The sequence below is a fragment of the Galeopterus variegatus genome, unplaced genomic scaffold (assembly GCF_000696425.1).
Source record: "Galeopterus variegatus unplaced genomic scaffold, G_variegatus-3.0.2 Scaffold822, whole genome shotgun sequence".
Classification (NCBI taxonomy): domain Eukaryota; kingdom Metazoa; phylum Chordata; class Mammalia; order Dermoptera; family Cynocephalidae; genus Galeopterus; species Galeopterus variegatus.
This window is the reverse complement of record NW_007726933.1, coordinates 438,925-455,208: the sequence shown is the minus strand read 5'-3', so window position 1 is coordinate 455,208 and position 16,284 is coordinate 438,925. Positions and strand designations below refer to the sequence as shown.

Below are 16,284 nucleotides of genomic sequence, written 5' to 3'. Positions count from 1 at the left end.
TTTTTTTTTTTTTTTTTTTTTTTTTTTTTTTTTTTTTTGTGACCGGTAAGGGGATCGCAACCCTTGGCTTGGTGTCGTCCGCACCGCGCTCAGCCAGTGAGCGCACCGGCCATCCCCATATAGGATCCGAGCCCGTGGCGGGAGCGCCACTGCGTTCCCAAGCACTGCACTCTCCCGAGTGCGCCACGGGGCCTGCGCTCAGCCAGTGAGCACACCGGCCATCCCCATATAGGATCCGAACCCGTGGCGGGAGCGCCACTGCGTTCCCAAGCGCTGCACTCTCCCGAATGCGCCACGGGGCCGGCCCTTATTGTTTTTGTTTTTAATTCAACAACTTCATCTTAAAAGCAGATCCTTGCCACTCTCTGAATTGATTCCTCCTAGCTCTTCTCCTGGTAAGAAGTTGTTTTTCCGACCTGATTTCATACCAGCCTTACCCGTTGATCATCCACAAGCTGGAAATTGGAGGCCGTGATTTTTGGCAGTTCCTTCTACCAGTGGTTCTCAAACTTGAGCCTGGACCCGAGTCCTCTGGAGGGCTTGTTAAACACACTTTCTGATTCAGTAGACCTAGGGAGGGGTCCCATAATCTGCATTTCTAACAATTTCCTCCTTTACACTTTGTAAGCCAGTGCCTTAGGCCTTTCGGGTGTCCTCCCCGCATGCCTCCCCATAGGAAGGAGCCCCATGGAGCTTCATCCCAGTCCTTTCAGTGACAGTGATGGTAGCTAACAATTATATAGCTCTCCCTGTGGGCCGGATGATGGTCCCCTGACTTATGAAGATTAAATAATTCAAACATCGTAGTGATCTTATGAGGGATCTCATTTCCCAGATGAGGAAACTGAAGCAGAGTGGCTAAGTGACCTGGCCGAGTTCACACAGCTAACTCAATGGAAGATCCAGGATTCAAACCCGGACAGCAGGGCTAGGGTCTGTGCTCTGGTTCGCTGTGCTTATTGTCTTTCTTTTCATTTCCCCTCAAGTCACTTAGAACAACTGATATTCCTACAGTTCTTGGAGGTGAATGCCTCAGGAAGGTGCCCACAAGACGACCAAGCACATGTTAGGTACTTAACAGCCAGGTCTCTTGGGATCCGAGTCTGCAGCGGCTCGGCTACCCCACCTGTGTGTCTATGTGTAAGTAGAGGCAGGAGGAGGGGCTTGGGCATGTGGCCTCATGAGGGCCGAGGGAAGGGGGCTGATGCGAAGATGCTGGGGACGTCCTCTGAGAAGAGGCCAGCGCCCCCTTCAGCTGGGGCCTCAGTGCCCCCTCAGCGTTCTGCCCTGGTCCAGAGGTTTCTGCTGTTGATACTTAGCACCCTAATCAGAGAGGCGGACGCAACTGAGTGGGAACAGATCTGCTGTGTCGTCAGCTGTGACAGAAAAGTGCAGGTATCTTTTTGACCAGTCTGGTCTAGCAAGCCCGTGTGACCCGCACTGACCTAGGCGAGGGCGAAGGAGACAGCTCCATGGAAGGCACTGGCCCTACCCTCTAGGAGCCAACTATCTGTTTGGAGAGAAAGACTGTCACCCAAGCATGCCAGTCACCGAGCTCAACTGTGGTGGGAAGAAGGCAGGGAGGGCCCAAGCAGAGAAACCAGATGTGGACAGGGAGGTGGGTTCATGGATGGTGATGGGGCAGGAGGGAGAGGGTTTGGATATATATGGGGCATATCTATAGCAGAGAGTATTTAATTATAAATAGTAATGATCTCTTTCAAGATTTAAACAGTCTAAAGTGAAGTCTCCACTGGTAGGTATAGTGTTAATGGATCACATTCTTTGTGTTTTCTGCTGAATAAGGTGTTGGATGCTGGCTGCTGTTCTTGGCACTTTAGAAAATAGGTTCTACTCCGACAGAGTTGCCTATTGGTTCTAGAAAATGAGGCCTTCTCAGAGTATTTCTCTACCCCTCTAGTCTGACTCTTCCCAAATTCTTTGTATCGCAGACATTTCTATGTGTACAAAACTTTCCCCATGGCCATCTCTGATGCTGCAATCCCCACTGAAAAGGACACATCCTAGCACTTTGATAAGGACCGAAGATAAATACCTGATGGATTAATAGATGCCTCTACCTCCAAAGGTGCTGGTGTGGAGCTAGATTAAAATAAAACAAAACAGGCCACTGCTGTCCCTTCCAGCTCGGGACCAGTGTGGCTAGAGGTTAGCCTTGTCTTTCTCCTCACTGGGCCATGCCCCCTAGACCCTGAGGTGAAGATGAGGGAGGGCAGGTGGTCAGTTTCCAAACTCCCTGGAGATATGTACCTCTTGCCACCTTGACCTTCCTCCATGGAATCCAGGAAGGAGCTCCATCTAGCCAGGTTTGTCCAGCAGTGATGGTGCTGCTCACCACAGAGCATGTGGGTCACCTGCCTGGACCGTGTGGGTCCACAAACAAAGCTCCAGTCTGTCCTCAGCCCTGCCAGCTGCGTAAGCTCCTCTCCATCCTCTTGGTTCTTTCTCCTTTTCCTTGCCCTTCCCCTGCCTAATCCCTCGCACTCTTTCATGTCTTTCTGTGTTGTAGAATTCCACATGGCATGCTTGAGACTCAGGAAGGATGAGCCAGGGCCCTTGTCCACAGACATCATTCCTATGCACTCTGAACTCTTGTCTCTTCTGTAGCATTTCTACCAAGTCAGCCAAAGCCAGGTCCTTATCTGGTCAGTCCTCCTGGTTCTGGTCTAGCCACTGACTTCCGGGTCTTCTTAACTTCACAGCAGGATGCCCAGAAGGAAGGAAATAGCCTTGACCATTTTCACTCCTGATTAGAGAACTGCTGCTTCACCATCATCCTTCCTACCTTTACTCCTTGTTACCACTGCACTGAGGACTTCAGCATTTAGAAAGAAGCTCCCCATCTCAAAAAAATCCAAAAAATCTTATTCTGATTTCATCAACAGACCTACTAACCTGAAAATGAGTTTGGTGCACAGGTGAAAATAAGGTATCTTCTACCACTTACCTTTGCATACATTCCCAGCGAAAGCTCAGGAGCAGAACCAGGAAGGGAGGTGGGTGTGCCTCTGACTCCCGCTAGGGCTGTGCCTAAGGAAGATGAGAGAGGGGGACTGGATGTGTTCCAGCCTCACCCAACGCTATCCTTGTACCGTTATCCAGGACTTTCTTTTCAAATCCAGTACCAGTTAACTTGTGACCATGGATTTGAATGTCCTGCCTTGACACAATTATTCATTCTCTCCTCCATAGAATAACTTGTACCTGTGAGTATTTTAGATTTCTTACCTAAATGAATGATACATAAATTTTACTGTCCATATTTCCATCATGTATATTTTGGGAATATATATATGCTGTTCTTGGTGACAATATTTATATAGTTACACAACACACCACAGGGCTCTTACATTCACATTTAAACTCTGGATTTTCTTCTCTTGGGATGAGAAATTTTACCTATAAATTGTTGAGCAACTTCCTCATTATTTTGGAAAGCATAGGACCCGGTGACTTAAAAGTCCTATATTTATATAGTTACACAACACACCACAGGGCTCTTACATTCACATTTAAACTCTGGATTTCCATCTCTTGGGATGAGAAATTTTACCTATAAATTGTTGAGCAACTTCCTCATTATTTTGGAAAGCATAGGACCCGGTGACTTAAAAGTTCCGAGTCATTTAAAGTTATTGAACGGCTCCCTGGTGTCAGGGTGGAACTTGTTCTCTCTGGCTCTTCCTGACTTCCTGAGGTCCATAAACCTACTGTGTGAAGTGGCTATTGTTTAGTTTGGTCCTTCGGATTGAGCATGAGCTATTCTTTTGTGATTTGACCTGTTTATAGTCCTCCTGAGATACTCCTCTGTTGACTCTGCCTGAACATTGCCAAGGATTTAGGCCTTGGAGTTCTTCATTAACAAATATTATTGCAATTAGGCTGCCCGGACCACGGTGTGCTGCTTTGGGGCCTCCCGTTTCTAGTGCTTCTGATAAGGCCTAAATCAAAGTGCAGTAGTGCAGAGCATGGCTTTCTCCTTTGCAAGGTCAGTGTAAGGATTGCTCATTCATTATTTTAAGATACTATTGGAGAGTCACTTTGTGGTGTGTGGGCTTTTGGCAGTGGTGGTCTGGGAGTGAGAGCCATACTGAAGATTAGTTAGTGGAAAAGCTTCTTGCTTTTAGAAATTTACAGCCTCTGAGGCGGTTTTGATATAAAAAACTAGCCGAATGTGGTTTGCAAGGATATGTCTTGTGTTTATCAAAAGTAAGGTAACATTTTTTCACCTCTAATTTATGTGACTCTTTGGAGTAAAACCCATTCCTATGAGGTTTTACTAAAACATAGTCACTTAGCGCCAGAAAAATTCGGACGTAACAGCAGTCTTAACACAACCCCTTTGCATTGGTTTTCTTTTATTCTTCAACAGATGTTTGCAAAAGAGTTGAATTAAATACATTTAATTCTGCTGTCTCAGCCTCTCAAATCTTTTTCACAAAGATTACTTTAATTGGTTTCAGTTACAATCAGGAAAAGTACCCATTATGCTTGTGTTTTCTAGCATGTGGGGGAATTTTCCATCTTAAACAGAATATTGAGAAGGGGGATGTAGATAAGATCTTGAAAATTGAGCTAATCATTTTATTTTCCTCTTTTACACATTCCTGTTTTTATTTGACTTTAAAGTAATCAGAATACTACAGAGTCAAATGAGGAAAAGGTGACTGAACAGTTTTTGTATGACAGGTGGTACCTGCTATTTGTAGGTCATCCAGTCTATCAATCTTCATTTAAAGGAAATTTCTAGGAAATACCTAAGATTTGGGGTAAGAAAGCCAAAAGTCTAATAATAAAGCACTATCAAACAAAATGCTAGAGGACAATTTTATATAGCCATTAACAAGTGTAATTAATAAGGAAATGTTAATGCATGGGGAAATGGAGAGACACCATCACTACCCTCACGGAGCTTACATTCTAGTGGAGAGAGGCAGAAATAAGTGTGACCTACAGCAGGTCACATGGTGATAAGTGCTGTGGAGAAGATAAAGCGGGCTGAGGGATTCAGGAGTGCAAGGTGAGGGGGTGACGTGGGCAATTTAAAATAGCATGGACAGAGAAAGTCTCACTAAAAGGGTGACATTTTAGCAAAGACGGAGCTGAGAGAAGCTGAATGTGTGTCTGGGGGGACAGTGTTCCAGGCAGTGGCAGCAGGAAGTGCAGTCTCTGAGGCAGGTGCATGTCTGGCATCAGGGAAGCCAGGTGGACTGAAATGAGCAAGGGGCACTAGGAGGGGTGGGGACTAGATCATAGAGGGACTAATAGGCTGTCACAGGGACTTCGGCTTATACCCAGAGTGAGAGGGGAAGCCATTAGGATATTTGATCAGGAGAATACGTGACCTATCTTCTAGTTTTGAAAGATCATTCTTTCGTGATCACTGTTATGGTTGGTAATAGCCTATTGGCTGGGGGGGGAGGTGGAATACAGGAGCATGGCGGGAGGTAGTCGAGTTCTGGATGTATTTTGAAGATTCAGCTCCCAGGGTTTTCTGGCAGATTAAATACAGGATAGGAAAGAAAAGAGTCAAGGATACACCAAGATTTTGACCTGGGCAACTGGAAAGATGGAAAAGCGGTTTGCTGAGGTAGGAAAGAAGAGCAGAGAGAGAGCGAGAGCAAGCATGGGTTTGGACACATTGACTTAGAGACCATCTGCATGGACGTGTCGAGGGTGCCGTTGGATGTGTGAGTCTGGAGCTCTGGGGAGTGACCTGGGCTGGAAATACAAACGTGGGAGTCATCTGCATACTCACAGGCCAGAGGTCAGAACTGAGGCAAGTGCAGGGAGGAGCTGGCCTGTTTTATGTGCTCTCCGGAAAGGGTGGTCTCAGACTCACAAGAGTTGGTCATAGCCAGGAGGAGATGAGAAGCCCAAAGGTGAATGCCACCCCTGACTGGAGCCCGTGGCTGAGACCTCAGGACTAGTTCCTAGCTGGCCTGAGTTTTTCAGGAGCACGGAGCCCTCCTGGAGTGCCCAGCCATGCCAGTACCCGAGGAGAAAGTAACTGCAGATCTAAGGTCCCCATTGAAGAGATGACCAGATGACTCTGGAGTGGTAAATGGGTCATTGTGGGTGTCTGCAGGGGCCAGAGAATGGCCAGGTGCCTGGGAAAGACCAACATCTGCTGACCTTCCTGCTCTCAGAGGGTCTGTGGGTCCTCTGCAGAGATCCCTGCCTTTTGCAGTGAATTCAAGGGACAGTAGCATTTTCAAGTGATTTTTATTAAGTAACAGGAAGCTCCTTCTATTAGTTAACTTTAGCTGTGTGACAAATTACTCCAAAACTTAATGCCTTAACATAATAACAAATATCACCCAGTTTTCTGAGAGTCAGGGGTTTGGTACAGCCTAGCCAGATAGTTCTGGCTCAAAGTTTCTCACAAGGTAGCAGTCAAGATATTGACCAGAGCTGGAGAAGCCACCTCCAAGGTGGCTCACTCACATGGCTGGAAGGTTGTTTCTGGCTTTTAGCAGGAACAGCTAACAGAACATCCCTGTCCCTGGGATGCCTGAACATCTTTGTGATTGGTGTGGCTGGCTTCCCCCCAAGCTAGTGAACCAAAGGCAAGGTAGGAGCTGCAATGCCTTTTGTGACCTAATATCAGAACGCCTCCACCACACTGTAGTGGTCACATAGACCTGCTCTGATTCAGTGTGGGAGGAGAGTACACAGGTGTGGACACTAGGGGCAAGGATCAATGGGGGCCATCTGGAAAGCCAGCAATCACCCTCCTTGAAAATAGGGAGAGAGAGTTGTATCTTCTCAATCTTTGTATCTGTTCAAAGCACCACTTGCAGCTATTGGGGCTCAGAAACTCCAAATTGTCTGAGTCCCCCATCATAACTGGTCTAACCCACATCCCTTGCAGGGCTCCACCAAAATATGGGAATTCTTCTCCAATCACCTCTAGTTCAAAAGCATACCTTGGGAGACAGAAGGCAAATGCAGGTGCCAACACGAGAATCCCAGTGTTTGCCATGTTAGTATTTGCCATTTCCACCAGTTTTTCAGTTGCCCCATGTCAGGTCACAGCCCTACCAAATGCATGATGTGTGGTGTTATCTGTTTTTGAGTTGTGTGGAGTTGCATTAAATTTAGAAGACTTCAGAACATGATGTGTCTAGGATTGAGTTTGTAATACAAATTCTTCTAACCACTAGCATTCATTCCTGATTTTTAGCAATTTTTTAACCAGTCCTCCTTGTGTGTATGCACTTTAGTTCCCAGCCATTTCTTGCATGAGCAAATTGCCTAAATGAACTTGTGAGAAACCCTTTTATGGTAAATGTTATTAAACTGAAAACAAGGGTATAATAAAATAGCAATTTAAGGGTAATTTACTAACAACTGAAGCCCTTAAACATTGACATGCCATTGTGTAGTAATAATACCAGATCTGGTATTTAAACATACTCTCTGTCACTCCACGAATCACTGGGACAGCTTCCTAATCCTCGTGGTCTTTAATTATAGTTCTTTTAATTTTTTTTTTACTACCCCTATTTCACTGGTTCACAAATTATAAATCATTAACTTTTACCCACATAAAACATCCAGCAAACTCTTACATCTCTGCTCCTTATTCAGAGAAGTAATAGATAAAATACTCAGAGAAAATAATACAGGTGAGTTGGCATCATTGAACCTTGCAGTTCGTGGACTGCAGTTTTCCAGACTGTTTCCTGAACAGGGTGATAGTGGGGTGGGTAATGGTAGAGACTGTGTCTCAGAAGTAGTCAATTAATTGAAAATTATGTGGATTCCTGGGTCTTCCCAAAGGAGGAGAATCTGTTTAATACAATCTCAGCAAAGATTCCTTTGCTCTCTGGAAGGTGGTATGGATGTCACAGAAAAAGCCTGCCACAAAAGCAGGACCTAACCGGTGTGTAGCAAGTCCCCGCATGCAGGATCTGGCTTCTATTTGAAGGCGGAGACACTCACACTCATCAGTGTCCTGGGGATGCTCATCCTGAGAGACTGACTCATACTAAGTAGAGAGCAGGGAGGTAGACCCTGCAATGCTGGATTGTTAATGTGCCATGAGGAGCCATCATCAGAGAGACCAGACGTACTCAAAGTCCGTATAATCAGCACACATTCTCCCTGTACGTAGGCCTCCACAGGAAGCCAAATCATAATCAGAAGCCATTTATTAAGTTGCCCTGAAAAGTCGTAATCACAGAATCTGGAAATACCTCAAGTCTGTATGAACAGTTTATTCTCTCTCTGAAGATGCCTGGGGAGCTAGAGCATAGTCTAAAGGTTGTTTGGTGAGTGTGTAATCAGGACCAGGGCGGCTAAGTGAGGTGAATGTTTAGGGGCAACAGGTTAGCTTCATGGGTCATCTCAGAATGGGAACGACTTTGCCAGAAGGACTGAGCTATTCAAAGCCAAATGGTGAAAACTTTCTTTTTCCTGGAGGGGCACTTGGATAGTGTATTAGTTACCTTTGGCCACATAACAAATTACTCAAAACTTAACAGCTTTAAACAATAAACGTGTTACCAACATAGTTGCTGTGGATCAGGAATATGAGTGATTCTGGCTCAGGGTTCCTCAAAATGCTGTCTGGGGTTGCGGTCATCTGAATGATTAACTGGGCTGAGAGATATGTTTCCAAGATGGTTCCCTCACATGACTGGTGAGTTGGCAGGGGGCCTCAGTTCTCCCCCACAAGGACCTCCCCATTAAGTTGCTTGAGTAACCTCACAACATGGCAGCTGGCTTCCCCCAGCATGCGTAAGTAACCCAAGAAAGAGCAGGGCAAAAGCTATGATGCCTTTTATAACCTTATCCATGAAGTCAGACACGGTCATTTCCACTACATTCTATTTGCTGGATGTGACTCACTAAATCCAGCCTGCACTCAAAAGGAAGAGAATTAGGCTCTACCTTTTAAAGAGAGGAGTGGCAAAGAAATTGTGAACGTATTTTAGAACCACAGTAGTTGTCACCTACATTGTCTATGTAACTCCTTTTTCTTACAGTTCCGTGGCTGACCAACTCCTCTGCTGACCCATGTACTCTATTAATATATTTGTATTATTATATATATCACTATTACGTATTTATCCATATTTATATATAATTATATGTGTGATTATATAATTATGTAATATGCAGTTGTGTATTATAAATATTAACATGTTTAGCTGTGGCCAAGCCGTTCTAGCATGACAGCCATTATGTATCTTGAAGCTGATTTGCCTACCTTCATTCTGCCACCTCACTAGCCAGGGGACTTGGGGCAAGTTACTTGCCCCGTCTATCCCTCTGTGTCCTCATCTGTAAAATAAAGCTAGTCACAGGATCTTCCTCATAAGCTTCTTGGGAGGATTAAATGAGTAATTAAGTGCACAGGGCTTAGAAGAGTGCCTGGCACATAGAAAACATTCAGAGCTGTTAGCTATCAGCAGTGGCCTCTGTAGCAGTGGCAGAAACAGTTTGGTCCAGTAGGTGTAGTTGGCCGTCAGAAAACAACCTTATTTCCATGTTCCCAGTGGTAGTAAACAAAAGCCATTGTTGTCTTCCTGGCTGCACCACAGCCCTGCACCATCCAAGTCCTGTCCCGAGGATAGAGAAAGAACTGTTTCAGCCTGGAAGGGACCCGGGCCAGCGGCCTCTGGTTTTCCTTCCTCTTCGCTGTGCTTTTCTCTCCTCTGAATCCCAGGTTAATCCCTGGCCGAGAGCAGTTTCGTGGAGATGACATGTTTGGTTTGCACTCTGAGTCCTATTTACGTTTTTTGTTCCTGAATTTTTTTTCATGGCTGACCTTTTGCAGAAGGGTAGAATATCCAGACAGGGAAATGACCTAGCAGAAACAGGAATTCTTCCTCCTTGTAAATTCTTATTAAAGATTATACCCACATTTTATTTTTAAATGTACATTTTCAAGGGTGTACATTAGCTTCCTTTGATTAGTATTGGCTTATGACATAGGTTTATCTTCCTCTCAGCCCCTTTTGCTTCTTTCCAGTGCCTCTTGAGCCTAAAGAACAGATTTTATCTTTATTCTAAGCATATTTATCATTTAAATCATGCCTGTTATTTGCTGAAAACATACCGATGAGAAAGTTAGATTTGGTGTTTTCTTCATTTTCAGAGCTACTTTAAAAGGAAGGCTATACCTAGGGGAATGCTCGAGGGTTGTCTTGTGTCAGGTGGCAGTTAGCTAAATATAGAGTCAGGGAACAAGGAGGGACCTGCTGAGGTCATCTGTGCCCTCCTGCCTGCCTTCCCATCCGAGTGTCTCCAGCCCTGTGCTAGCCGTTTCAGTAGCCACCAGCCACATATGGCTTCAGAGCACTTCAGCTGTGGCTAGGCCAGGTTGACATGTGCTGTCAGTGATGAAATACACCCTGGATGTTGAAGACTTAACACATAAAAAAGATGGAAAAATATCTGATTAATAATTTTATATTAAATACATGTTGAAATGATAATATTTTGATATATTGGGTTGAATAAAATACTAGAATTAATTCCACCTTGTTCTTTTTACTCTTTCATGTGGCTACTAGAAAGTTTAAAATTCCACACATGGCTCACATTATATTACTTTTGGATGGTGCTGCTCCAGACCATCTAGCTCTATTATACAAATCCCTAGCACAGAGATTCTAGAGGCTTCCTTGGCGACTCTGAGTCTTTTATTATTCTGGCAGCTCAGTTCTTCACCTCATCCTATCTTAATCTCTCCTGCCTCGGTTCGGAGGCTTCTACTTTAAAAAGTTGACTCTTCAGCGTCACCTGATGAAATCCCCACTTGAAGAGAGTGAACGTCTTTTCCTATTGTTGTAAACACAATAACTCCATTTTCTTTCACCTTTTGACTTTCTAGCTCTTTTCCAACTCTTTGGTAATTTTTAATGACTTTCCCTGCATCATTCTCTGATTTCTCTATATTACTTTTAAAACGTGGTATCCAAAACCACCCACATCACTTTAATGTGGGTCTGCCTAATGCAGAGACCGGTAGAAGTTACTTCCACCAAGTACTTGACTGGTCCTTTTGATACTTTACCTCATTTAATCCAAAAGCACAAGGAGGCACAAGTGCTGTTTGTACCGCTCTTGACTGGAGAGACAGAAGCAGCTCAGAGACGTTAAGTAACTTACCAAGATCCCACCACAAGTTAAGTGGCAGACCTGGGGTTGGTACACAGGTTTGCCTGATTCCAACGCCCACGCTCGTTCATGATACACCATCCCTCTTATGCTCATACTTTTTTTGAAAGTGTTCTTTCCTGTGCTCTTGAGAGGCCTTGCAGTACAGCCTGATGCATTTGTAGCTTATGGTCAACAGTGACCCTTAGGCTTGTTCTGTTATGTTTGTTCCTAGCTTGAATTATGAAGCCCTTCTGCTAAATTCTAGAAACCCCTTCCACCCCTGCAGATATTGTGTGAAAGCCAGGACTGCCCAGCTCTAGCCCTTTAGCATCATCAGTGGACCAGAGGTGAGGTCTCCAGGTTTCAGGGATGACTTTTCTGGAAGGGAGTTTCTTATGCTGTGGTCCCAGAACCCATGGATAACTATCAACCTCCAGAACAAGATACTTCTCGAAAGCCAATCAACACAAAGTGCATTGTTTAGATTTTTAGTTGGGGGGGGGGGACAGAGGGATCCTTGTGATTGTGTTAAAAACAAATCTTCACATGAATGAAACTTGAGGACATTATGCTCAGTGAAATAAGACAGTGTCACAAAAGGACAATTATGATTCCACTTCTCTGATGTACCTAGAATAGTCAGACTCAGAGAGAAAAAATAGAATGGTGGTTTCCAGGGGCTAGGGGGAGGGGGCAGTGGAGAATTGTTCAATGGGGACAGAATTTCAGTTTGGGAAGATGAAGGTCTAGGGATGGATGGTGGTGATGGTTGTACATCATGGTGAGTGTACTCAATGCCACTGAACCGTACACTTAAAATGGTTAAAAATGGTCAATATTATGTGTATTTTACCACAATTTTTTTTAAAAAAAAGAAAACAGATCCTCACATAAAGAAAAACAGCCTACTTATCCTGTGTGACCAGCAGTGCACCTGGAGCAGAGTGTTGGATGCTTGCTAATTCCTCCTTTGACCCCACAGTGGTTCCTCTGAATCAGCTTCTTAGGAGAAAGGTGCACGTTTACCCAACCACATGAGGGGAGTCCTGTTTTTCCTGACAGATTTCTCCATCTAGGGAGTTTTACCAATTTTATACAAATGCCTTTGCCAGGATTTGAGTCACTTTTCAATAGATGTCTGGGTGAGGGGAGGCAGCCTCACCCCAAGGACTCTGGCAGGTGGACCCTTGTTACATGCACTTTTCTATGGAGTTTCTTAGTCTTAGTCCTCTGTCTATCTGGGGGTGGGGCTAGACTTTTCTAAGAAAAGCATGGCTGTGAATTCCATTTGTTTGTACCAAAATAGTCATTGCCTCTTTGGAGACGTGAATGAGAATTAGATTGAGCACCCAGACATGTAAGAATGTTTGATCTGTGTTTCACTGAAGTCCCTGGACCCTAGAAGCCTGAGGCCAGTTATCCAATCCAGTGCACAGGCTGTTTGGAGAAAATTTAGCCAGGGTGCATAGACTGGGAATCTAATCCACAGAAGTTCTCCTTAGCATGTGGTGTTTAGTGTCTTTGTGGGTGTATTTGCTCATTTGCCCTGTATATTTTCCTTCTCAGGAATCATTAACCAATGGCAACAGGAATCCAAGGATAAAGTGATTTCCCTCCTGTTAACTCACCTGCCTTTGCTGAAGCCAGGAAACCTCGATGCAAAAGTAGAGTATATGAAACTGCTGCCCAAAATCCTGGCACACTCTATTGAACACAACCAGCACATCGAGGAGAGCAGGCAGCTGCTTTCCTATGCTTTGATCCATCCAGCCACTTCGTTGGAAGACCGCAGTGCTTTAGCCATGTGGCTGAATCACTTGGAGGACCGCACATCGACCAGCTTTGGCAGCCAGAACCGAGGCCGCTCGGACTCTGTGGATTATGGGCAGACGCACTACTATCACCAAAGACAAAACTCCGATGACAAGCTCAATGGGTGGCAAAACTCTCGGGATTCTGGGATTTGCATCAACGCCTCCAACTGGCAGGACAAAAGCCTGGGGTGTGAGAATGGCCATGTGCCCCTCTACTCCTCCTCATCCGTCCCCACCACAATCAATACGATTGGAACCAGCACAAGTACAAGTAAGTCGCCTAGAAGTCCTTTAAACGCAGTCTGGTTTGGTGGCTTGCTTTGTGTGGCATGTCCGGCTGACAGTGTCTGCTCTGAGCACCCTGTGACCCTGGGAGAGAAGGGCTGGTTGGAATTGGCTGTGGGAAAGGGTTCTTTGGACCCCATATTTGTTGCTCTTTGACTCTGGAAGGATGAAAATGCTGGGCAGGTAAAAGTGATTAATGGTAACCAGTTTGGGTTACAAACAGACCAAAAACAAAGAAATAAGCGAAAAAGAGAATAAATGGTGAAAGAGGGAAATTTCCACAAATATAAATGGCTTTTACCCACATGTCTTTCACCCTGGGGTTTTTGGATTTGCTGAGACACAGAGTTAACGTGTGATTCTCTAAACCTGATTCTAACCCATGGTTAACCAGCCCGCCTCATGGGCTTTGTGCATTTTCTTTTTCTTTTTTAATTTTTTTCTTTTTTTTTTTTTTCTTTCTCTTTTATTTTTATTTTTGTTTTTTATTTCACCCTGGAATGTTCCCTCCCCTTGCATTTCCTGGTTTTAATCCCCAGCTGTCAGGGAAACTTTTGCTCCCAACCAGGAGGAGCAGGTTTGCTAACTGCGAATGCTGCTCTGTGCTGTGGTCTGGTGTGAATGCTGTGGATCTCCTCTCACTCATTGTGACCCCTTAGGAGAGAAGGGTCAGGACCTGCTTTGTGGGAGGGAGAGCAGAGGCCTGTCCTCCGCTGTTTTGACCACTGAAGCAAAGTACTGTGCCCACAGCTGGGCACTGGGACTGGGAGTCCTCTCTGTGGCTCCCCACTTAGGCTGAGCAAAGTGACAAACACACCTTTCATGCCTGTAAAACAGCAATGGGAGGGGGGGGCCATCATCAAACTGTATTCCTTGATGCTAGTTTGAGAGTGTCCATGAATACAGTGTCACTGGGAGATAACTTTCTTGGGTAAAACTTTTGCGATCAGACCTTATGTGTCAACATGCAGGAACCTCCAGTTAAAAGAGATGAGAGGACTGATGTTTGGCAGTGAGGCCTTCTTGGCCTGTACCTGCACTTGGATCTTCTGGCTCCTGGGCCTCTTTAAATGGCTTTGTCAAATACCTAGGAGTGTTGAAGTAGAACTACATTAATTGCAACAGTAGCTTAGTAGAATAAACAACGAAATAATTAAGATACTGCATTGATATTGCTATGACATGAGATTTTTAAAATTCTTTTTTTGATTTTTTACATTTAGGTATTGGTATCTTGCATATTTGGGGAATTAGTTGATTATTGCATCATTACTTTATTAGGTAAGAGGATCTGATGGCAGTCCATCTCTTTCATAGTCTAGTAATCAAGCAAGAACTATTTTCACTAGCCTCTGTGACATGGAGTAATGGCTGGGACTATTAAAGCAGACACATGCAGGCAGATGACAGAGTATATTGGCCTGAGTTTCCTGGGTCAGTGATGGGATCTAGTAATTGTTGTAAAACTTTTTGATAGCTGGGAAAGATGCAAGCTCTGAACCACCTGCCCTCTCAAAACATGGTCTTTTGGATTTTAAGGGGTTGAGTTTTATGCCATTTGTCTTGAAATTAGCCTTGACTCATCACACATTCTCATCTACTGATTCATACATTTGAGGTTGGGTCATGACAAGATTAGTACATTTAAGATGGTCATCAGAATGTAATCAGCAGGCACTTATTTCTCACTGTGGCCACCCAACCCAATGGAGGGGAAGAAATTTACAGATGACTGTCATGGCCTTCCTGACCTTTGAACCCCTTTGTAGTACTTGAGCTGAAAAGTATTCTGAGGTTTAACCAGATGACTAGATTAGATATCTCTGGAAGAAGAAAGGGGTTGGGACCCTCCTTCCGAGTATCAGTGAAGGAGATGAGAACTTAGATCTCTCCAGAAAGTTTCATTCACTTAGGTTATGTCCACATTTCTATTTCAATAATATCTCTTTAACAAAACATTAATGCACTGCTGTGCTCCTCAGCATTGTCATGGTGGTTCAATTGTGTTCATCAGATTACTTTTGGTCATTGGTTTCTTTGTGTCTGTATCAACACTGAGCACCTGGGAGGCAGCCTACCCAGTGGAAAGAACAAGGACTTCGGCATCAACACGCTCCTAGATCCAAATCCCAGACCTACAATTTGCTAACCACAACCTGGCCAAGTTATTGAACTTCTCTGAACAAGGTTCCTCATTTGTAAAATGGGAACCTTCGAGGGTTGTGATGAGGGTAAAGAAGATTTTGTAAACACCCAGCCCTGACCAGAGTGGCAACAGTAAGCATCAATAGTTGTCTGCCAGGTAAATAAATGAAAGAAACTGGGGAAGACAGGATGGAGCAAAGTGCTAACACTGATATCCAGAGTCTGTGCCCTCATTTTCAGTCCTGAAGGTCACCTGAGATAAGCACCTTTCCCTGAACCTGGGCCATGCAGAGTAGTCCGGGGGCCTTGAACATGCTTGTGTCCATTCCACTGCAAAAGAAAAATGGGCTGGACTTAAAGCTTCTTCTATTGCACTGGAGAGCTACCATTTTTTACCTCTTTCAAAGTGAAAAAAAAAAATCTGCACAAAACCATGTGATTACAAGAACTGAAGTCAGTTAGTGCTACACATTTTCAAATTATCAGCCGCATAAATGACAGTTAATGAAGAGTAACTAACTAGAAAACTGCCCCCTTACAGTCCTTGTTACAAGAACTGAAGTCAGTTAGTGCTACACATTTTCAAATTATCAGCCGCATAAATGACAGCTAATGAAGAGTAACTAACTAGAAAACTGCCCCCTTACAGTCCTTGTTTTTGTTTTTAACCTTCGGTTATTCCACTGGTATTTTGTTCCTTTGGTCATTTTATCTTCAGCATAGTGCCTTAGCATTCATAGCTTCCTCCCTATATGGATTCCAAATCATTCAACTGCCCTGCACATACGTTCTATCAACCAGCTGTGTGTCTAGCACTGTGAGTCCATGAGAAATGTAAGGAAGCCTAAGACACCATTTGCACTTTCAGGGAACCTGTAATATAATTCGAGAGAGAAGACATAGC

At 44.4% G+C, this 16,284-nt stretch overlaps 1 protein-coding gene across 2 annotated transcripts in view; it reads left to right on the top strand.

The window, feature by feature from the left end:
* The window catches only part of SAMD4A (sterile alpha motif domain containing 4A), a 105,231-nt gene that overhangs the window by 1,834 nt on the left and 87,113 nt on the right, over window positions 1–16,284 (top strand). The window contains exon 2 of one of the 2 annotated variants that reach the window (XM_008572695.1): window positions 12,703–13,221. In XM_008572695.1, the coding sequence (XP_008570917.1) occupies window positions 12,703–13,221 (519 nt within the window). Of the gene's footprint in view, window positions 1–12,702; window positions 13,222–16,284 lie in introns of those variants that run through there. The other variant, XM_008572696.1, reaches the window with a different exon arrangement.